Source organism: Hypanus sabinus, chromosome 10 (assembly GCF_030144855.1).
Source record: "Hypanus sabinus isolate sHypSab1 chromosome 10, sHypSab1.hap1, whole genome shotgun sequence".
NCBI lineage: Eukaryota > Metazoa > Chordata > Chondrichthyes > Myliobatiformes > Dasyatidae > Hypanus > Hypanus sabinus.
The window spans coordinates 147,126,918-147,151,661 of NC_082715.1; the positions used below are offsets into that span (position 1 = coordinate 147,126,918).

The 24,744-nt window shown below is 39.3% G+C and overlaps 1 protein-coding gene across 1 annotated transcript in view; it reads left to right on the plus strand.

Moving 5' to 3' along the window:
* Nucleotides 1–23,070, plus strand: part of ppil2 (peptidylprolyl isomerase (cyclophilin)-like 2) — a 286,701-nt gene extending 263,631 nt beyond the window's left edge. The window contains exons 17-20 of the mRNA XM_059983207.1: nt 11,960–12,032; nt 13,143–13,205; nt 21,177–21,319; nt 22,614–23,070. Of these exons, the coding sequence (XP_059839190.1) occupies nt 11,960–12,032; nt 13,143–13,205; nt 21,177–21,319; nt 22,614–22,710 (376 nt within the window). The 3' untranslated portion in view covers nt 22,711–23,070. The remainder of the gene's footprint in view (nt 1–11,959; nt 12,033–13,142; nt 13,206–21,176; nt 21,320–22,613) is intronic.
* Nucleotides 23,071–24,744: the final 1,674 nt, after the last annotated feature.

Consider the following 24,744-nt stretch of genomic DNA (forward strand, 5'->3'; position numbering starts at 1 on the left):
TATTTTGTAGCATTCCTACAAGTAGATTGGGGCCCTGGAAGAGGGTGGGAAAGGGTTCTATGGAAAATTTTCTGGAGAAAAATCATACATTGGTGTTAATAGAAGTTGGTCCACAGCAATTCCACCTATAGCTGAACAAGAACACCTTGCGTGATATCTAGGCTAAAGAACATAAGAAATAGAAGCTTAATTAAAGCATTCAGCCCTGTGTACCTGGTACTCGATAACTTAAGTGATTGTATACATAACTGATCCAATACTTAAACATCAGTTTTTGTCTTGAAAGTACTGACTGTCTCCACACCCTATGTTGGTAGGGAATTCCAAACATTCACCACACAATTATTGGGAGATCAGATGTACACATATTCCAAATGTGATCTCACCAGGATTCTATATAATTGAAGCAAGATGGCTCTACCCTTGTAATTACATTCTCTTGCAATATAGGTCAATACTTTGTTTCACTTTCTAATTGCTCGCTATACCTGTATGTTAACTGATGATGATTCCTGTATAAGGCATTCAGTTGCCCATGAATACCAAAATACTTCACCTTCAAAAATATACTCCCTCAATTCTTATTGCTGATGTGCATTGCCTCACACTTCTGCGTATCATAATGTATATTCTGAACCATTTCTTCATCTTCCCTACTGCCCACACTGCCACTCAGCTGTCATAAGGAAATCTAGTTATGTTATTATTTGTTTCCCTAATCCAAATCAACGATATAGATTGTGAATGACTGTAGACCAACACTGATCCTTGAAGCACCTCACTTGTCACAGCCTCTCAACTTGAAAATTAATACTATTCCTCAGTTGTCACTGGTTTATTATACCCAATATTGAGCTCTCCCATTCTGTTTAATAATCTTATATATTTCATTGGTCTTCTCAATGTCCCAGTACATAACATCAACAGATTTACTCTTCTCTAAATTCTGGCAGCTACAAGTTCAGAAAAATTCAAACCAATTTGTCAACGTGATTTCCCTTTCCTTAGTCTATGTTGGTTTGGACAAGTCCTATTATATTTTTCATAGTGTACTGTTAACATATGGGAGAATTTCCCTTAGTACCGATATCAGGTTAACTGGACTGCAATTTCCTGTTTTCTCATTAGTTTCTCCTTTTTTAATTATTTTACAAATACTTCACATTCAGTTTTAGTTTAGTTGTCATTTAACCATACAAATGTGTACAGCTAAACAAAACTTAGTTCCTGCGGGACAAAGATGCAAAGCAAAGTACGAAGTATAAGCTCATATAATTACAATAGAACGTACAGTCACAAAATAATTTGCTTCTTTGATTTCCCTTTCACCCTAGATCTGTTCATCACTATTTCTAAGCTTCTTCCCTGAAGACTGACACAAACTATTTAATTTCTCTGCCATTTCCTCGTTGCCTATTATAGTTCCTTCTGTCTCAGCCTACAGGAGAGTCACAGTGCCCTTTCTTTTTAACATATCTATTGAGGCTTTCACAGTCTGGCTTTCAGCTTCTCATTAAATCTACTTCTGCATTTTACTTTCCCTTTCCTGATCAATAACATGACCCTCCCTTGTTGAATTCTAGAATTTTCCAATGTCTCATCCATTTTGTTGTTTTTGGCAATAATTAAGTTTGTTCCTTTGTTGCAATGGTATTTATATCTCCTCTTGATGGCCACAGATGGACCACTTCTCTTGTTGGAACTTTTGCCTTACAATTGATATGTATTGCTTGTAAACTGCAATAACGCTAACCAACTAATCTGCTTTTCCATTTTGCCTATCTCTGTGAAAAGTTGTAAACTGAGATTTTTAATTCTCAGCTTTTGTCACTTTGCAGCCATGTTATCGGTAGTTCCCTTTTCTTTCTATCTGTGCCATTGACATCAATATTGTCATGAATACAGAGTTTATTCAGATAAATAACTTACACTTTTCCTTGCTTACCATCCCCACCCCTTCATGGCTCTGATTGGTTATAACATTTGCCTGTGCTTTCCCTTCCTGACTGACTGATGATTATTACCCATTTTGCTGCCTTGCAGTTACATTTGAAATTTCCCTGTATCTTTATGCGGTGTTTAGTTTAAAGCCTTATCCATAACCCTAGCTATTCTATTTGCCAGGACACTGTTCCCAGATAGCTTCAGAGTTTAACCATGAAGAATGGCCACGTGGTGGGGTATCAAGTGCCAACCATCAACTGATAGCTCACATCAACTCCTTCGGGTGAGGAAAAAAACTGGCAGAGTCTGCCAGCCATCACATTATCGAGCTTTAATAGCAGTGACTTTGCACACTGATTACAAAGAGGATAAGTAACAGCAGGTTGTAGCAATTACACAGGATGCAGTATCAGTGTTGATGCTGAAGTTTTTAAAGAATGTGAACAGTTGTAAATATTCTGTTACCAATGTATGAATCCATGAGGTGGCACTTGGAGTTGCCAGTCAGACTCTCAATTGGTAGTAAAAACATAACCTGAGCCAATGAATAAAGTCTGCCTATCATTGGACCGACTTGAAGGGTCTCGGCTCACTTCCTCGACTGTTTATTCAGTTCCATCATCGCTCTCTGGCCTGCTGAGCTCCTCCAGCACTCTGTGTGTGTTGCTCTGTATTTCCAGCATCTACACAATCACTTGTGTCATTGGAGATGTTGTCTTCTTCTTAACCTATCATTACTGTTGCTGATGTTTCTCCAAGCTGGTATTCGATTATCAGTCGAATCCTCAGTTTGTAAAGGAAGTAAGTACTTTATAAACCATGTCACAGGAACCATCCAGACAAGGCAGCAGCACACCAGGACAGATGGTCTTTGCTGGCGTGAGTCACTATTCAAATGTGGGTGTAAAGTTTTTGAAATTTCCAGGTAGCTTGATGTGCCGCTGTTCCTTACTCATTAGCTCTTTCCTTTCATTAACAATCTCTAGTGACAAAAGGCTAGTGAGCAAGGAGGTCCAGAAAATGATCCATTTTGCTTGAGTTGCTGTCATTGGTTGTAATAACAGAAGAGAGTTTGAGGGCTTTTCCTCTGCCTGTTTTCTGCCTTTTCTCCGCTGGCTCCTTGCTAAGGCTTTACTGCATGAGTACCGGAAGTAGACCTCAAATCCTTGTCAATACTGACCATTAAATTGCTAATAGAGAGATTGCAGTTTATTTTCGTGACAAGTGAATTATAGTCTATCATATTCTTGGTTTTACTTTCTAGAAGCATTCTGTTAACAATGTTTGTGGTCACTTGAACAAGTGATGACAGATCATGCATATTATATCTTGCTGGAGAGATTTACGGTAAGCATTCAGAACAATCTTTCCCACATTCTCCGAGGTAGTTGTAGCCTTCCCAGCTGGGTCCAGCTAATCTGGTCCAGTATGGGAATCAAACGTGGAACCAGTTGATTTGTATGGTGGTGCTAGCCACCACAAAAACATCTGCACCAGCATGAAATCAGGGACCTTCCTATGTAGAGTTAATTAAAGTACCTGCTGATTATAATGTTCTAAAGTGTGCTGTTTAACCATATGCCAGTTACTGATATTCATGCTCAGGATCATGTAGGATCTTGGGAGGCAAAAGTAAAGCAATAAAAGCAGGAAATAAACTGGAATTCTGTGTTAAATTGTAAAGGAGCAGGTGCAAAATGCTGGTTTAATTCCATCTGGCACAGTCTATGTGATCTGAGTCCATATTTTGTTCTGTATGGTGTGTTGTAACACATTATTATAGTGCATCTTTTCTTTATGATGAAGTATTAACCATCAAATGTTTGTTCTCTGTGAAAACTAAACGGGGGGATAGTTTGTAAATAAGACAACATGCATCAAATCTAGTTCAGCCCTCTTTCTTTTACCTTCGCTTGCTTTTTCTGTTGTAGCTGCCAACAACCATTCTGTCAGGATCCTTGCTTCTCTTCTCAGCCTTTCTGACAAGCCTGTGGTTCAGAATAGCTCTACCATAGAGAAAGGAATAAAGCTTTGTTCTTTTAACATTTAAACTTTCTGAATTTTCCTTGGCCTTTATAGAAATGTGATCCATAAAGCTGACATTGGATTGCTTCAGTATCATCAGCAGAAAGAAAAATATTTGTGTGTACATTCATTGTTTTAAGAAGACACCACTAATAAAACATAAAGAACTAAAAGGAAATTTCTAAGAACTGAACCACAATGTTATTGTGTGACTGGATGTTCTATTCTACTCAGTAGATACAATTTCAAATTGCTGGCAGCCACTCCTCAGTTTTACACCAAGGGAACTCAATCCAATAAAAAGAAATACTTGCATTTTTTATAGGCATCTTTGACAGTCACAGAAAATCCCAAGGAGCTTTACAATAATTAACCACTTCTGAAATTTAGTCACTATTGTGCCTATTATGACAACAAGGTCCTGTGTGTAACAGTGTGATAATGGCCAGATCCTCTTTACCACTGGTGTTCCTTGAGGGGAAAGAAAAAAATCTGGGTCACTCGGAGCTGGTTGGGGAATCACCAGCATTCAGCTGTGCCTGGGTGGGTGCGTTCTGGACTTGAACACTCCACCACAAGGCAAGGATGTACAGAGTGACAAATCCAGATGGTATCTCTATAAAGTTTCTCTCTCTCTTCCACACAATACTGCCAGAAGGTAGTTTGTGTTTGCTTGACAGGGTCAGCAGTAGCTGAGCTTAATGAAAGTGTTCCATCTCAACAATACTGAGAAGTGCCTCTCTGGGTTTAAGTCTTTGGAGTGGAACTTAGACCCATAACCATTTCCAATTCCCATTCCTGTTCCAAAATGTTGGCCCGTTTTGTGCCAAGATGAGGCAGTCTTCAGGATGGAGGAGCAATGCCCTATATTCTATTTGGATAGCCCCCAACCTGATGGCATGAATATTGATTCTTCCTTCCAGTTAAAAAAAATCTTCTTCCTTTCGCCTCTTCTATTCACAACTCTGGTCTCTTACCTCTTCTCACTTGTCCATCACTCCCCTTGGGTCCCTTCCTCCTTCCCTTTCTTCTGGTATTTCCTTTATTCTGACGTCTTCTCTCTTCCTTTTCAGAACTGAAGAAGGGTCTCAGCCTGAAATGTCAACTGTTAGTCATTTCCATGGCTTCTGCTTGACCTGAATTTTGTATGCATTGCTTTGGATTTCCAGCATTTGCAGACCGTCTCATGTTTACCATTACTATAAAGTAACAACTGATACAGGTGGCCTCTATTCCAGAATCTTTATAGCTCGTACATTTTTACTGAGAAGTTTTGGCATTTGGTGCTCTTGTGATATTCATAACTATTTTTCTTGCTAACTTTATCCACTCACCTCACCACAACCACCACTATACTCACATATTTTTGTCTTTTAATCCTGGCTTATGTAAGTAATTACAGATTGAGAGGTCATGGTTCTAACACCTTGCCTTTTGTGAAGCTGCAGTTAACAATAATGTTTGAATGAAGAGATCTACAGTACGTACGCATACCTTTCTCAGACTATTTAAACGCTGTTAATTTCCCTGTGACGTTAACCATATGTTCCACCTGTCATGAGTGCATGAGATTCTACAGGTGTTCAAAATCCAGAATAACAAACACAAAATGCTGGAGGAACTCAGCAGATCAGGCAGCATCTATAGAGAGGAGTAAACAGTGAAAGTTTCAAGCTGAGGCCCTTCATTAAGACTCGTGAAATCATGCATTCCTGATGAAGGGTGTCGGCCCGAAATGTCATCTGTTTATTCCTTTCCATCGATGCTGTCTGACCTGCTGAATTCCTCCAGCATTTTGAATGTGTTATTCCACCTGTCAGATTTTTAACATAATCACTGTGAGGTTTGTTTGCAGTTAGCCAGAAGGATTGATGGCTCAGGCTCAGACCAGTTAAATAAGCTATCTAATCCCCGTGGATAAATGTTGCTATACTTAGGTGACCAAGAACTGCACTCTGTAACGTGCTGACCAGTTTGTCACCTTCAGTGGAGTGCTATCTTACAGATAAGATTTTAAATCTCAACCTTATTTAAGTACAAATTGTTCATCTTTGAATTCCATAGACTAATAAATCTGCTGTATTAAAGAATTTCAATTAATCTGTTTCCTGGAATTCACCAGATATACATTTAAATAATGCTGTGATCAAACATGGTTATTTCAAAACATCCCACATTAATGTGTTCTATTGGCAAATTAATTTAACAGCTAGAAATGATTTAGCATGCGACGTCAATGACAGTGACACATCCATTGTGTGAGGTACTTCAAAATTAAGCGACCTTAAGGTTCACTGACATTTTTTCATTTAGCACAGACGTGCAATATCAGATTGATCTTCCAGCCCTCCCATCTTGGTACTGATGAAGTGTATGAATATTTGTCTACATCAGACTGATATCTCACTTAACTTCTCCCGCCCTGCTGTGAGACAAAGTAAAATATATTGAGGCACAATTTTTTGCACAGTGGGCCCAGTTTTAGATTCACAACACCAATATAATACATTTAAAATTAGCGTGTGAACAGAAGCACACAAGGAACAATTGCAACATATAATGGGAATTTAGATCGATATATTGGGGGGGGTGCTTCGAGAGATATGAGTCTAACACAGGCACCTAGGTCTAACAGGAAGGATGTTGTAATTGGCATGGACCAAGTGGGCTGAAGAGCCTATTTCCCTACTATATGACTCTAAGGAAGACATTCAGCCCATCAAGCCTATCAAGACAATTTCAAGAGCTATGAAATTAGTCCTTGAGATAAGCAATGGAAATTAACTAGTTTTCCCAGTCCTGATTACTGATATTTGCATACTTGCTTGAGCAACTACTGAAGAAAGATGTCCAAAATAGCTTCACATCCTTGCAACACCCAAAAGTATTTTGCAGCCAGTGATTCGTCAACAAATGACCAGTTAAGTTTTATCAGCAATGCTTTTTAAAGGCTTAATATTGGTCAGAATCCTAGGAAGACCTATCTGTCCTGCTCTGAGGAGTTGTATTTCATAACTATTTGTTTATGGCAGTGTATGGCACACCCATTCAGCACTCTGATGTCTGACAATTTAGTTGCTTTTCAAGCTTCCCAAGGTATTATCAATGAGGTGATTAGTTGTGCAATTTTTACACGTCATTCATGTGATCAGTGCTGACAGTGCTGTTGAGCAGAAAGTGAAGTTGAACATATGATGCAAGCATAATCCAAAAATGATCAATGACAGGGTGTATGCTGAGACAGGTCCTGGACATATTAATTCCTGTACTTGACTGCTTTAAAAACGCAGCTGACAGCTTGACAGGAAGGTAGGCACATCATGTCAATTTAGATTTTCAGTTTAATATAATTAGTGGTAAAATACAATATTGGCTTTCGTATGACAACTTGCAGTAAAGTTCCATGTCAGTACTGGCTAATGGTGCCTGGGATCTGTATGAGCAGACCTGGACACAGAGGTCTGATAGTACAGTGTTTGATTTTTGTGTTGTAATCAAGAAATCTGTACTAATACAGTTCACTAGCAATAATGAAACACAAGTTCAGTATTGCTAATTAAATAATTGAATTGAAAATCAATGCCAATAATGAAACTACATAAATAACATTGAGCTTACTTTTTGGGAAGGAAATTTTTTGCCCTTGTTTGCAACTCCAGAGAATGCTGGCCTTTGTCCTCAGGAGGAATCAAAAACAGGAGAATATCTCTTCAAGCAATCAGATTGCACAACCTTGCTGAACCAATATAGATTAAATCAGGAATACAAGGTAAAACCCAACAGCAAAAAAGCAAAGTAAATAAAGGAAAAGAAAGAAAGAGATTAAGAGCAGTCGAGATTAAAAAGCAGTGTTAGTTTATTATGAAAGTTTGATGTCCTCCAATGATAATTGGAACTTGAAGGTATTAGTGCCCCGTGCTTATGAATGTATAGATTCATGAAGTTATAGCTAAAACTGGATCTTCGACCCAACTCATCCATGCCAATGTGAGAGCATCCTTCAGGAGGGTGACCCCACAGAAAACATTTGGCCCAGATAATGTACCCGGCCAACTGCTGAAGACTTGTGCTAATCAACTGGCTGGAGTGTTTACTGACACCTTCATCCTCTTGCTTAAATCATACTGATGCCCAAGAAGAATTTACTAACCTACCTCTATGACTATTATCCAGAAGCATTTATCCACTGTAAGGAAGTGTCTTGAGAGTTTGGTCATGAAACATATCAACTCGTTCCTGGAGTGACTTGCATCCGCTCCATTTTGACTGCCTTCACAATGTGTTGACAGTAGATGCCATTTCATTGATTCTTCATCCAGCTCTGGAACATCTGGACCGTGAAAATACATACTGTACATCACAATGATTTACAGCTCTGCGTTTGACACTATCATCCCCTCAAAACTAGGCTCCTAGGCCTTGATATCTCCCTGTGCAACTGGATCCTCAATTTCTTCACTTACAGACTCCAAGTCAGAATGATTTGGCAACAATACCTCCTCTGCAGTCACCATCAGCAAAGGTGCCACACAAGGCTGTGCTCTACCTCAGCCCCCTGCTCTACTCTCTTTATACTTATGACTGTGAGGCTAAGTACAGTTCCAATGCCATATTTAAATTTGCTGACAACACCACTGTTGTTGGCCAAATCAAAGGTGAATTCATAGTTTCCCAAAGCGCATCACTTCACACTTGCCTGAGTGAATTTCATCCGCGATTCCCTTGCCTACCCTCCAAGTTGATCTATAACCTTAAGCAGCCATTTTCACTATCCTCTACATCACCAATGTTGGTGCCAGCTACAAACTTACTAATCATGCCAGTGCATTTTTGTCCAAATCAAATAGCTGAGTAGCAGAAAGAGTGTTTGCTGGTGGTTTAGACTTAACAGGACAATTAAAGTTCAAGATTACAACATTTTAACAGCAAAAAAAAGTGGAGTGTGAACACCTCATTTTGTTTCTGACATGTTTTGAATAAGTATGCAAATTCACACAAATGTGATGGCTGTCACCAAGGAACTGAAGTGATGAAGCCTGTGGAAGGGGAGGCCAAAGTATCTGAAACAGCAACAAATTTATTTTCTTATTTAATCATGCATGCCCAGGCACCACAGATTGTTGTCTATTCTACCTAATAACCAAGTGCTGATAGCTTGCAAATACCAGATTAATATCTTACATCCCATGCCCCCAGGTCAGGAACAGTTATTACCCTTCAACCATCAGGCTCCAGAACCAGCATAAATAACCTGAACTCTAAGCTGATTTCACAACCTAGCAACTCACTTTTAAGGTCTCTGCAACTCATGTCCTCTTATTTATTTGTCCAGTTTGTCTTTTTCACATTTGGTTATTCATTGGTCTTTGTTGTTTTTACAGATTCTGTTGTATTTATTTGTTCCACTGTGAATGCCTGCAAGAAACTGGATCTCAAAGTAGCATAAAGTGGCATATATGCACAGTACTTGGACTAATAAGTTTACTTTGAGACAAGATTTTGAAAGTCATTGGTGATGTTTGTCTGATTTACACAATTTATCTTTGGAGGATTAAATGGGGCCCAGAGGGTAGAAGTAGAGGAAAGAGTTTCAGTTAAATCCCAGTGTCAATTTATTTGATATGGGACAATAAATGCTAGCACCCAAGTAACTATGAGAGTGGCTGTGCACAACTGCAGTGCCAGTATACTTCACGAACAGAACACTGGTGTTTATTGTAAATGGGGATTAGGGAGTATGTTACAGGAGATGCTGAGGAATAGATGTGAAAGTCAAATTCAAAGTAAGTTTATTATCAAAGTACATATGTGTCACTATATATTACTTTGAGAACTATTATCTTGCAGGCCCTTACAGGAAAACAAAGAAATACAACAGAATTTAATTTAAAAGCTATACATAAACAAGGACCAACCAGCAATTGATGTGCAGAAGAAGACAAATCATGCAAATCATAAAGAAGTAAATAAATATTACTGAGAAAATGACTTGTAGAATCCTTGAAAGTAATTCTAAACGTTGTGGAATCAGTTCATGAAGGTGAGGGTGCTCTGGTGTAGCAGTGGTAAAATATGTTGACAACAATCAATGTATGATTTTCATCAGCCAGTTATACTCACCTCCTGTTATTTGGTTCCAGTGTCAATTCATAGGCATGAGGTGTCAACCAGAGTGGCTTAGTATAGGTAGGTAGATAGCTCAGACCTTGGAGGCAAATGGGATATTGCTTTTTCCCTTGCAGGATGTGTTATCACAATGGAAAAGCAGAACATCTGGATTTACTACTCAAAGATCCTCAACTAAGTTTAGATCATGCACTTACAGAATTGACTACTTACAAGTAGTTTACTCTTCTGAGAATCTGAGGCTGAAATCCAGGTCTGCAGTCCAATGGTTAGAACTGTTTGAACAGCTAATACATTTTCTGTTTAGTTTAGACCTTCAACTTTAATTGACCATACTGGCCATCTTTCAAAGCATGCTAACAGTTTGCAAAGCAAAGCAAGCTTCCTGCCTCTTGGAAAGAAGTTAGTATGAGGAAAACTGCCTTGAGTTGATATTAGTGACAAAATGGTTTTGCTAAATATTAGAATTTATCCTTTTCTAACATAAATATTTTAAAATGTTATGCATGGCATATTATTAATTATAAAACTCTATGTCAGGAAGCAATTGATGGCTTAATTAAAACAATTATTCATTCTTGAGTCATAAACTTTGCTGTCAAAAACTATTATTTATGCTGTCAAAACCATCGATTTCTCACTGTACTAGATAGATCATGTGGACTGGTATGATCCATGTGAGAAAGATTGCTATTAGATTGGGGTTTTCCAGGATTTACAACAGAATGGAAGTGTATTTTTGCATTGACAGTTGTGTGTAACTTGAAGGGAAAATACAGATTGCAGTGATCCCATTTATGATTCTTACATTTTCAGTCCAACTGTGTGGCTTGATCAAACATGAGGAAATCTGCAGATGCTGGAAATTCAAACAACACACACAAAATGCTGGTGGTCAGGAGAAGCACTGTCGACGTTTCAGGCCAAGACCCTTCGTCAGAACTCTTGGGTCCTGACAAAGGGTCTCGGCCCGAAACGTCGACAATGCTTCTCCTTATAGATGCTGCCTGGCCTGCTGTGTTCCATCAGCATTTTGTGTGTGTTGTGTGGCTTGATAGTTATTTCATAGGTTAGTTAAAAATAAATCGCATTCTGAGGCCTAAAGTTGCATTTAGATTTCTATGAAAGACTTCGTTCCAGTAGTTCATATTCACTATATCAGCTGACTTTAGTTAGCTTTAATTTTAGTTTATTTAGTTAGCTGACTTTAAATTTCCCAGCTGTCAGCTGTCAATTCCCATTGAATGTCAGGTTTACTCATCCAGTAATTTAATCTCCACTCTACTGTTTCTAACAAAATTAAAACATAAAGATTTTTTGTTGTGCATGGAATGGAATTAATTCTGAACATATTAGTTCTTGCGACGAGCAAATATTTACAAGTCGAGTACTGAAGTGGATGAACAACCATGTCATTATCAAAAGATTCCAGCAGCGTGAGAATAAAAGCAGGCAGGTGGTAACTTCCTCTCAGGAAATGGCAGCAGGATCATGCCATTAAAATGTGAATAGTCTCAATTTCTTTAACAGTCTGATCTGGTCCGTTACCCTGTGGCAATGATGGCATTTTTACAATCTAATGATTATGAGGAATTGTATCCATTGAGTTCATTTGGTGTTCTGCCCTTCCTGAATGTTTAGGGACCTTATGCTGCAAATAATTAATTGACAGTATTAAAAGTTCATTAATTTGTTGGACTTTGTCAATTTGCAAAAGTGAGCTCTCAGAATTACAGAATTTGGTTATGTCAAGAATCTTTACATTTACAGGAAAATCAGGAAGCTGCTATACCCTCTTGCAGTTGTGTTCTTTTCCAAGTACCTGCAAACACAATGCATGTTAATGTGTTATTTCTTTTTGCAGGGTGGTTGGTGGCTTTGAGACATTGACAGCCATGGAGAATGTGGAGAGTGATGTAAAGACTGACCTGCCAAAGGTACTGGTATTCTGTTGATAGCACAACTTCAGAGAGTCCATGTTCTATATCAGATAATGGTCCAGAATTAACAGTTGTATTCCAGTCTGTGAAGCTTGAGTGAAATCCCGGGTTTGCAATGGCTGGTGTTGAGGGACTGGACATTTCTTACTGAAACTGATTACCAAAGTATGATTTGTTCAGAAGGGCCACTGTTTTGAATATCTACGCACACAACAATAGCAACATTTTGCATTTTATTAGTGGCGTTGATATTGAAAACGCACAAGAAGTTTCACATAATTAGCAAAAGGACACTGGTCTGGAATTATTAATTCTGTTGGAGTCCACTTCTGATCTACAAAGAACATTCCACGGCTGTCACAAAATGTGAATTGTGAGGGTTGGCCATTCCTATTGTGATTGTCTAAATCCCTAAAGGAATTCCAGTTGCTTCAGAATGTGAAGGAAAATATGTCAATTCATGCCTTTTTGCCAATCATAAGATCCTTGACCTCAACTCCACTCTCCTGTTCAAGCCCATATCTATTGTTTCCAAAAATTTCATCAGTCTCAGCCTTGAATATGTTCTGCAAAAGAGCATTCCCTTACCCCACCATAGAATAAGGACTTTAAAAGATTTAATCCTCCAGGTGATTACTTTTTTCTCAGCCCATTTCTTATTTGATATCTAGCCAGCAGAAACGGCCTTACAGCAGATACCTTGATCAAATAGAAACAGCTGAAAAAGAAAAACTTTATTAATTCTTAAGCAGATGTGTGTAATAAGCACTAGGGAATGTTAACATCTAATGGTATTAACATACTTTTTGAGAAAAGGCCTGGCTGCTAACTAACATTAAATTCACAAAGGTAACTCTCCACTACATTACACATCAGTGAAAAATAAATTTTAAATCTTATTTTTTCAATTGTAACTGTTCATAGTTAACTACAGAATAAGACAAAAATAAAATTTATAGGCTTCTAAAAATTTAACCTAGAATTTCATGGATGTTTATATATCTCGCATATTCCTTTTTTTTCCCAGGCTTGGTGTCAAACTTTGACGTAATTCATTTAATATTCATAATAAGAATAGCTGAATGCTTTTTTTCTGTACGTTCACAGGAAGAGATCAGAATTGAGAACACAGCAGTATTTGTGGACCCTTTTGAAGAAGCAGATCTTCTGGTGAGTTCAAAGAAAAGAAGGAATCACGTCATTGGATGTTTTTTGCTCTCTATCCCTGCAAGAATTCCGTACCAGTGATGGTTAAAGGAGCAGATTAGCTCATAATTAATAAGAAATTTAGTTGAGTCATCCTAATGCAAAATTAACATGTATCTGTTTGGTTTATACGTTAATAGGCTCTCCTGTTTGGAAAAGAGGTTATTTTAGACCGAGTGCTATAAACCAAAGCAGGATTAATTAATCAACACGAACGGTATTTAAAAAAATCTTCTGAGGGATTGTAATTCAACTGAGTTACACATTAGGATTGAACAGACTGCTAAATTCAAACAAAGCCAATCATGGAAACAGGAATGGCAATGGACTAAAGCAGGGCTGGAAATAGGATATCATGACATTTAAACAATGGTACATATTTATAGAAACAGTTCTTAATTTTCATATGAATATAAATTCTTGAGAAATGAAGAACTCCATTAAAGATTATATTGGAATTAACATAAACTTACAAAAATGTCACAAGGATAATAAAACTGAGGATTACCAAGCTGTTTAAAATCAGCAAAGGATGACAAAGATACAGAATGAGAATAAACAAAAGATAATATTATACTACAAGCAATATCAAAATGGATTTGAAATTGATTATAAAACAAAATGAAAGTAAACCATTAAAACAAAGACAGGAGAAATTATAATGGAGCATAAGCTTGCTGAACCATTGAACTGACAATAAAAACCGGTAAAATATGAAGGGAAAAGTTTAGTGAAACTAGTATAAGTCCCCTGCCATTAGAAATGGAGCTATTATGATTAGAGCAAGATAATGGCAGAATAATACGTTCTTTGATTTTGTTTCCACAAAGAGCACAAATAGTGGCGCAGTTCCAGCAACCCGGGTTCAGTCTTGGCTTCGGGTTCTGTCTGTGTGGAGTTTGCATGTTCTCTTTGCGATCACCAGGTTTTCTTCCAGTCTGTAGTTTCCTCCGTATCCCAAAGATGTGCAGGTTGTTGGGGTTGTTTGCCACTGTTAATGGTCCCTGGTCTGTAAGTGAGTAAGGATTTTATGGGAATGTGAAGAGAATAAATAGAAATAGTGTAAGTGGGTGCTTGTTGGCTGGTATACACTCAGTGGGGCAAAGGGTGTTACTCCGTGTGGTATGAATGCATGACTCCATATATATTAGCGAACCAATGGTCTATAGACTGGGAGGAACTGAGGAAATCAGCATTAGCAAAGAAATGGGGTGTAAGGCTAAAAGATTCCATTCATCTTGTAATCTGCATCTCAGAGTACTGAAGCAAGTGGCCCTTGAATTATAGGTCAGTAAATTATAGATTGGCACTATAGCATAGCAGTTAGCATAATGCTAATTCAGCACCAGCAACCTGGGTTCAATTCCACCACTGTCTGTAAGGAGTTTGTGTGTTCTTCCCATGATGTGCAGATTTCTTCCGGGTGCTCTAGTTTCCTCCTACACTCCAAAGATGCACAGGTTAGTAGGCTAATTTGTCACGGGTGTAATTGGACAGGATGGGCTCGTGGGCCAGAAGGGCCTGTTAACTTGTTGTATCTAAATAAAATAAGTTACTCTAAAGACAGTAGTGGGGAAAATGCTGAAATCTATTCTAAAGGATACAGTAACAAAACACTTGGAAAGCATTAACAGGGATTGGATAAAGTAGGCTTCTGGTAAGATCCAATAATAAGTGGTAAAAAGTCAAATAAAAACACATGGGATAGTGGGGTAATGTGAACTGAAACTTGATAAGTAGACAGAGAGCAGAGTTTGGGCTCCGCTTGTTCATAATGTCTATCAATGGCTTGAGGAAATTTATTGTAACATCTCTAAGTCTGCAAATGACACAAAGCTCAGGATGGGTTATGAGCTATGAGTAGGATACAAAGAAGTTTCAATGCGATTTAGACAAGTTCACTAGATGGGCAGATGGATGGCAGATACAGTTTAACATGAAAAAAACAGAGTGGCAAAGTAATCTAAGTATTAAAGGATTAGCAAAAGGAAAGGGACATCCAGGCAAGCACCAAGTAATTAGGAAGCCCAAGTGGAATGTCGACCTTCATTGCAAGAAAACTGGAATACAGGAGAAAAGATGTCTTGCTGTGGCCAGGCAAGCCTTGGGAGATCCACTCTGGAATTTTATGTGCAGCTTTGGTGTCCTTCTCTAAGAAAGAATGCTCTTGGCTTGAATGGAGTACAACAAAGGTTTAATGATGTGATTCCTAGGACAGCAGAATTGATCAATGAGGAAAGGTTCAGTTGACCGAAGATTCAAGAGGTTGCAAATGCTCAGATCTGAAGTAAAAAACACCAAGTGCTGGAGGAAGTCAGCAGGTCAAGCAGCATCTGTTCCTGCTGATGTTTCAAGTTGAGTCCCTCCATCAGGACTGAGACTTAAGAGGGGAGGTAGCTAGTGTAAAGAAGAGAAGAAGAATGGTGAGGAACTTAACTGGCAGATATCCCTGACATTGCTGTCCTGGGGAGATCATGTCCCAGGAATGCAGAAAGAATTCCTGAAGGTTCTTAAAGAAGTATTGAACAGGGTCTTATCAGTAAATGATACAAGCAATTTACCTGAAATTGTGCTAAAATAATGTCTAAAATTAAAAGACAAGGCTAATAAGTTTAGGCAGCCTTGGTTATCAAGGGATATTGAGGCCCTAGTGAAGAAAAAGTAAGTGTATACACAGTTAGGATCTAGCGAGGAGCTTGAGTACAAGAATGCAGAGAAAACAAAGAAGACATGGGGTTGCTCTGGCAGACAACATGAAAAAAATTCCAAGGGCAAAAGGATAGCAAGGGACTAAATTGATCCTCTTGAAGATCGACGTAGTCATTTATGCATGGAACTGATAGAGATGGAGGAGATCTTAAATTAATTTTTTGCAATTTAGGAGACAGGCATGGAGTCTTTTCAACTAGGGATAAAAGTACGTACATCATGGACTGTCCAAGTTGTGTCCAGCTTGCTGTCGTGAGGTGAGTTAGGGTGGATAAATCCCCAGGGCCTGGCGAGGCAGAGACATTCTAAATATCCTTGGGCACGGGTGAGGTGCTAAAGGACTAGACGATAGCTGAAATTGTTCTGATGTTTAAGAAAGGCTTTAAGAATATGCCATGAACTTCTAATCTGGTGAGCCTGAAGTTAGTCATGGATAAATTATTGGAGGGTATTCTTGTTGACAGCTGACATCAGAATCTATCTGCTTCATTGATACCTGCAGAAGGTGATCAAAGTTCAAAGTAAATATTTAGGGCACCATGGTTGAGTGGCGGTTAGTGCGATGCTAGTACAGCTTAGAGTGTACTAGCAGATTTAATTCCAGTGCTCTTCTGTAAGGAGTCTCTGTTCCTCCTCCCTGTAGAATGCTTTTTGTTTAGGTATTTCTTATTTATTTAGCAATACAGCATGGAGTAGGCCTTCTGGTTCTTCGAGCCCAGCAAAACCAATTAACCCTAACTTAATCCCAGGACAATTTATAATAACCAGTTAACTTAGTCGGTATGTTTGATCTGTGGGTGGAAACTGGAGGACCCGGAGAAAACCCACCATTCGACGGGGAGGATGTGCAGACGCTCCTTAGAGAATGGTGCCAGGATTGAAGTCTGAACTCTAGAACGCCCCGAGCTGTAATAGCAACATGCTAACTGCTACACTACCATGGCACCCTAAAAGTTCACTTTGAACTTTGATCACCTCCCCCACAGGTACTGGTAAAACAGATAGTTTTCCAGTATTTTAGTAATACTGTATCAGAAATATTGTTTTGGGGGTGAAATTAGCAGGATTCACTATCAGTCCAGTAATAACACAACTGGATCTCTTCTTATTTGTCCCCACTACTCCCCACACACTGGGGACAACTTACTTAACCCCTGGGCTGTAGGAATGGGGGTTAGGATTGAACCCATGAGATTGGACAGCAAAGCACCAATTCCACTAGCACGTCACCGCGCCCCACTTGTTCGATAGGGTCTGATTAAATAAAGTTAATGTGACTTTGTGTGTAACACAAACAAAATGCTGGTGGAATGCAACAGGCCAGGCAGCATCTATAAGGAGAAGCGCTGTCAACGTTTCGGGCCGAGACCCTTCACCAGTACATAGTTAATAGTTAATCAAGGTCCTGACGAAGGGCGTCGGCCCGAAACGTTGACAGTGCTTCTCCCTATAGATGCTGCCTGGCCTGCTGTGTTCCACCAGCATTTTGTGTGTGTTGCTTGAATTTCCAGCATCTGCAGATTTCCTCATTGTGTGACAGGTTATGTCTGAGGAGCTTACAAGAAGGCTGATGAAGGAAAGGTGGTGGACGTAGTCTTCGTGAACTTTAACAAGGCCTTTGGCAAAGTCCTGCATGGGAAGCTTTCAGGATGAAGTAGTTATTGGCTTACTGGGGAAGCCAGAGAGTGATAGCAGATGAGTGTCCTTCTGAATGGAGGCCTGAGGCTCATGGGGTGCAGAGATTGGTGCTAGGTCCCTTGTTTATCATCAGTATTAATGATTTAAATGATAATGTGGTGAACTGGATCGACACATTTGTGAATGACACCAAGATGGCAAGGAAGGCCATCAAGTTAGCATGGACCAACTGTGGAAATAGGCTGAAAATGGCAGATAGAACTTAATGCAGACAAATGTGAATGTTACACTATGGGAAGACAAAACTGGTTAAGTCTTACCCAGTGGAGAGCTGCAAATGGTACTCCAAATTCAATCAGTAAATAGGGGAATGAGTTGTTGATTCCTCAACTATTTGCAGTCTTCTATTAATGATTTGAATGAAGGACCATGTTGACTGAGACAAAATTGCTGATGATACAAAGGGAAGTGGATGAGCACGTTATGACGAGGACACAAGATAAATGAGCAGGGCACAACTTTGCAGATGCAATGTAATGTAAGAGAACCTTATGCTGTCCACTTTGGAACAATGAGAAAACATTATTATTTAAGTGGACTGAAACTACAAAATTTTGCTGTACAGAGGAATCTTGTTATTGTTGTACATGAAATAAAATGTTTAATATTGCAGTACAACAGGTAATTAAGAAGGCTGATTTAATAATAGCATACATTGCAAAGGATAGGGAATATATAAGTAGGTGAGCTATGATGTACCCTTACAAGGCGGTAAATCCAGATCTAGAATATTGGGTAAGGTTTACGTCTTCATGCTTAACAAAATCTATACTTGCACTGAAGGGCTGCAAAGTTGAAAGTACATGTATGTCACCATATACAAACCCCCTTTCCAGAAAAGTTGGGATATTTTCCAAAATGCAATAAAAACAAAAATCTATGATATGTTAATTCACGTGAACCTTTATTTAACTGACAGAAGTACAAAGAAAAGATTTTCAATAGTTTTACTGACGAACTTAATTGTATTTTGTAAATATACACATTCAGAATTTGATGACTGCAACACACTCAACAAAAGTTGGGACAGAGGCATGTTTACCATTGTGTTACATCACCTTTCCTTTTAATAACACTTTTTAATCATTTTGGAACTAAGGATACTAATTGTAGTAGATTTGCAATTGGAAATTTTGTCCATTCTTGCTTGATATAAGATTTCAGCTGCTCAACAGTCCGTGGTCTCTGTTGTCTGATTTTCCTCTTCATGATGCGCCATACATTTTCAATAGATCTGGACTGGCAGCAGGCCAGTCAAGCACACGCACTCTGTGTCCACAAAGCCACACTGTTGTAGCCCGTGCAGAATGTGGTCTGACGTTGTCCTGCTGAAATAAGCCTGGACGTCCCGGGAAGAGACATCGCCTTGATGGCAACATATGTCTCTCTAAAATCCTCATATTTGCCTCAGAGTCAATAGTACCTTCACATACATGCAACTCGCTCATGCCGTGGGCACTGATGCACCCTCATACCATTACAGATGCTGGCTTTTGCACCTTCCGCTGATAACAATCAGGATGGTCGTTTTCATCTTTGGCACAGAGAACTTGACCCCCATTTTTTCCGAAAACTAGCTGAACTGTGGACTCATCTGACCACAGTCTTTCGGTCCATCTGAGATGAGCTTGGACCCAGAGAACACGCTGGCATTTCTGCATAGAGTTGGTGTATGGCTTCTTCCTTGTGTAATACAGTTTCAAGTTGCATTTCTGGATGCAGCGATGTACTGTGTTAGGTGACAATGGTTTTCCGAAGTACTCCCGAGCCCAGGTGGCTATAATTGTCACAGTAGCATGTCGGTTTCTTAGGCAATGCCGACTGAGGGCTCGAAGATCACGCGCATTCAACAGTGGTTTCCGACCTTGCCCTTTACACACTTAGATGTCTCTGAATTCTCTGAATCTTTTCACAATATTATGTACTGTAGATGTTGAAAGACCTAAATTTTCTGCGATCTTGCATTGGGAAATGTTCCTCTTGAACTGACTAACAATTCTCTGACGAATTTTGGCACAAAGGGGTGAGCCATGACCCATCCTTGCTTGCAAAGACTGAGCCTTTGATGGATGCTACTTTTATACCCAGTCATGATACCTCACCTGCTACCAATTAACCTGCTTAATGTGGATTCTTCCAAACCGGTGTTACTTGAATATTCTGTGCACTTTTCAATCTTACTTTAACTCTGTCTCAACTTTTGTTGAGTGTGTTGCAGCCATCAAATTCTAAATTTGTGTATATTTACAAAATACAATTAAGTTGGTCAGTAAAACTATTGAAAATCTTTTCTTTGTACTTTTGTCAGTTAAATAAAGGTTCACATGAATTAACATATCACATATTTTTGTTTTTATTGCATTTTGGAAAATGTCCCAACTTTTCTGGAAATGGGGTTTGTACATTCCTAAGATTCATTTTCTTGTGGGCATACTTAATAAATCCATAACTATATAACTATATCAGAATCAATGAAAGACCGCACTAACTAGGGCGTTCAACCAGTGTGCAAAAGACAACACACTGTGAAAATACAAAATGAAAGTAATAATAATAAATAAATAAGCAAATATTGAGAACATGAGATGAAGAGTTCTTGAAAGAGTTTTCATAGGTTGCAGGAGCATTTCAATGGTGGGGCACGTGAAGTTGAATGAACTTTGACTCAAAAGCCTAATATTTGAAGGGCAATAACTGTTCCTGAACCGGGTAGTGAGAGTCCTGAGGCTTCTGTACCTTCTTTCTGATGGCAGAAACAGGTCCGGATGATGGAAGCTGCTTTCCTGCGACAGCGTTTCATGTAGAAGTGATCAGTGTGGGCATCCTTTTAAGACAGCTGAGTAGAATTTCTTCCCTCAGGGTTGTGACTGTTTGGAATTCTTTACCCAGGGAACTATGGAGACAGACTCATTGAATATTGTGATGGACAGACAATATTCTGTCTTTCTGAACTGGTTTGGTCAGAAATGACTATTTCTGTACAAGTAACATGCATAGTCAGGCAGCCTCTCCAATTGAGGAGCAACTTTGCATGTACCTGGTGCAGAGTACTGAACCAGGCATCATCTGTAAATCAATCAAACGGCAGATGCTGGAAATCTAAAATAAAACTCTGAATCACCGAGCAGGTCAGGCAGCATCTGTGGAAAGAAAAGGTTAGTACTTCAGGTTGGAGACCGTTCCTCAGCAGCCGTTCTGGTGAAATTCTCCAACCTGAAATGTAAACTCTGTTTCCGTTTCCACAGATGCTGCTTGACATGCTGAGTATTTCCAGCAACCTGAATAAGTACAATTAATGCTCATCTCACCTCACCACATCACTCTGTTGCAGCAGGAATGATTACAGGTGGAATGTGTTACCCTGTTCTGGAAAGTAAAGCACCAGAGGAAAAGACTTTTCTTCCATAAAGCTGGATGTTGCAGGTTTAACTCATTGTACTGTACAGCAATTATAAATTTGTTTTATGCAGACAGAAACCCTTGTGGATGGGGTGAATGTTCCCTTATCTTTCATTTCTTTATCATTAGATTGCAGCAGAAAGGGAGAAAAACAGAAATGAGGAAGAGGAGGAAAAGGCCAAAGCAATGCCATCTGAGCCTAAAAGCAGTGCAAATACCACCCCAAAAACCTATCGACAAGGAGTCGGGAAATACATTAACATGCAAGCTAAGTAAGTGTCATTTTATAATTTCAAAGCACATGAAAACTATCAGCTCTTCACATCAAATGTGGCAGGGTCCAGGAAAATGTAGCATGCATCTTCACACGTGGAGAGCAAGCGTCATCCAAGAGAGATCACCATACCTTCATGCTGACTTCAGGAACTTGTTATACTTTCTATATTAGCTGAAAATAGGCATTCTTGGAAAAAATTTGTGCGGAAAACTTCTCAATGGCTTCTATTTCACTCTTTAATAGAGATTCTGCTGAAATGAGAAGGATAAGAGAAAAATTGAAAGTGTCAGATAATTCCATCTTTGGTACAATAACTTTATGTTAGGTGCTGGGCACAGACCCAGCAGAATTTTGGGGATGTTGTAAACTGGTGACAGAGTAGTGGCTGTGTGGTGCCTCAACAACAAACTTTTACTCAATGTCAGCAAGACCAAGGAGCTGATATTGACTTCAGGAGACGGAAACCTGAGGTACGTGAGCCAGTCCTCATTGGAGGATCAGAGGTGGAGAGGGTCAGCAGCTTTAGATTCCTTGGTATAATCCTTTTGGAGGACCTGTGATGGGCCCAGCAGGTAATTACATTTATGCAGAAAGTACGGTAGTACCTCTTCTTCCTTAGGAGTTTGCGAAGATTTGGCACAACATCTAAAATGACAAACTTCTATAGATGTGTGTTGGAGAGTATATTGACTGGCTGCATCACAGTCTGGTACAGAAACACCATGCCCTTGAACAGAAAATCATACAAAAAGTAATGGATACAGTTCAGTCCATTATAAGTAAAGCCTCCCCACCATTAAGCACATCTACACAAGGTGATACAGGAAAGATGTAAAAAGAAGCTGAGGGATAACTTCTTCACACAGAAGGTGATTGGTGTATGGAACAGGCTGCCAGAGAAAGCTGTAGAGGCAGGTGCAATTACAAGGTTTGAATGTATGGATAGAAAAGACAGGGGTATTATCCAAATGAGGCAAATGGGAGTAGCTCAGATAAACATTTTAGTTGGTGTGAATGAGTTGGGCCAAAGGGCCTAGTTCCATGTTTTACTCTGTGACTGCATTATGACTTGCTGCCAATTGACCTGTGTGCATTTCCATCATATTGTTTTAAGGTTGCTGATCGAATAGTCTGTTTACCACTTAAGATTTCTGTGTCAGTAGCCTCGAAACATCAAAGGTCAACTTTGAATTTGCTGAGTGAGAACTTAATTCGTGAGTTGATGCGTGCTCTGGTGTGGTGTTACATACAGTATCTTTTTTTCAAGACCTTTCTCTTTTCTGTGCTAGAAAACGGATAGCGGAAGATCAGGACAGCGGCCCTTCCACCAGCAGTAGCAAGAAGACCAAAGGGATCACTGGTTTCGGTGACTTTAGCTCATGGTAGAGCTTGGTCTACAAAGCAAATGTGTAAGAGGAGAGAACACCAAGCAGGAACGCTGGCTGCCCCTTCTACAAGATCTTTCCATGTTCTAAAGGAACTCTAAAGAATCTGCAGGTCATCAGATGTGTGACTGATTTTCCACCAGAGGACTCTTCCTCTGCTAACTAGAAGTAGTGTGGGGGTGAATAATCTAAGCAATTCCTGAATTTCATCCTAGCACAAGTGAGAATTTCATTTCTTTGCTGAGACCACTTCCTGGATTTTGTTGAATATCATATTTGCAGACAATGGAGTTAGCCACTTTTTCTCATGAAATACTTTTCTATTGCGGTTTCAATTAAACTCTGTTGGATTTTGAACTGAGATGATTTATTCTGTCATTTACACAACTGAACCAGAAGAACAGTATGCTGAGATGGGGAGTTGTTGCATTTATGTTGTGGGCATTTCTTCCCTCCTGTGTGATTATTAAGACTGATTATGGTTAAGAGATATATTGGTTGTTGGTTAATAGACATCACTTAATTCCATGTACTTGTCCAAACTTCTGTTAAGTGTTGAAATCGAACCACATCCACCACTTCCTCAGGCAGCTTTTTCCACACTGGCTCTCCTCTCGTGAGGGAAGAAGCTCCCCTTCATGTTAGCCTTAAATACAACTTTCCCTATAACTCAGGTCTTCAAATCCCAGTAATATCCTTGTAAATTTTCTCTGCATTCTTTCAATTTTATTGATATCTTACCTGCTGAATGTCATTCGAATAACACTGAAAAGATTCAGTATTCCCAGGACAAAGCAGTCTTCTTGATTAGTCTCCATTTACCACCCCAAACGTTGGTTTCTTTTTCCAAAAGTGCACTGTGAATACCATGTGTACCATCTACAAAATGCAAAACACCTTCAAGCACACTCCAAAAGCACTTTCAGCCTCTCAAGATGTGGCAGGAAATACATGTGGACTTCTCCAGCTGCTGGTTCCACTGACTTGGAAATATGTCACCATTTCTTTGTCATTGTTAATTCTAAATCCTGTACCTCCCTATTCAATAACACTGTGGGGGCACTTTGACCAGAATGACTGGCAGTGGATAATGCTGCTTCTGGCACTAGCACCCAGATGCTGGAAAACAAACCAAATACACAGAAGTGGGTGAAAAGTGTGTACTTGATCTGGCTGATCTGCAATTATCGAAGTATGCACATGCAATAAAAAGCTGTCTTGCAGCAGCATCATAGACACCTATACAGAAATTTTACAAAGAACAGCACAAATAAAAACAAAACAAAAATGAATTTCAGTGCATAAAATTTTATTCCTTACCTCATCACCCCTCAATTTGATGAATCTAAGAATTCACCGGAAGTATTTGTAATGAAAAATTACTTAATTAGATTTAGTTATTAAGGCCGTAGAAGTTGTAACATATGAATTATAGTCTATTTGTACAACTGATTGCAGGTAGTCGTGGGAGGGTATTTCAACATCACAGCTTCCCCCCTCCCCTCCTGATATAACCCCGTACAAATACACAGTGAGTTTGTGGCTAAGCAAAAGGTGAACTTGATCTTCTGCAAGGTTAACCTTTTGCTGTGTAGTCTGGAGTCTGAGTGATTGTCATTTAAACTCTGCAAGGAATGAGAATGCAATGGGCTAAAAGGATCTGGATGCTGGGCACATAGGAAAGGATTTGTTATGTGGAAGGCAGTCAACTTGAACGCAGTGTAAAGCTTAGTCGGTTTTGAGACATCAGTGGCAGTAAAAATTCTGCTTTCAGTGTACTGATTGGGATCCCAACATCTAAACAATGTTAGTGCTACAGAGTGTTGGATCAGCAGCCTGATGGCAGCAGACAATGACGAGGCCGGCAAAAGCAGATACTTGTCAGCAGCTGGATCTATGTACAGCGTAACTTGTTTTGACTACACGGATACAGTACTCAGCACAAATACAGCATGTTTACATCACAGACTTTGCGTTATCACTGTACCAACAACCAGCACTTCAAATACCTCTGTTTTGTGTGTCTTCTGATTAA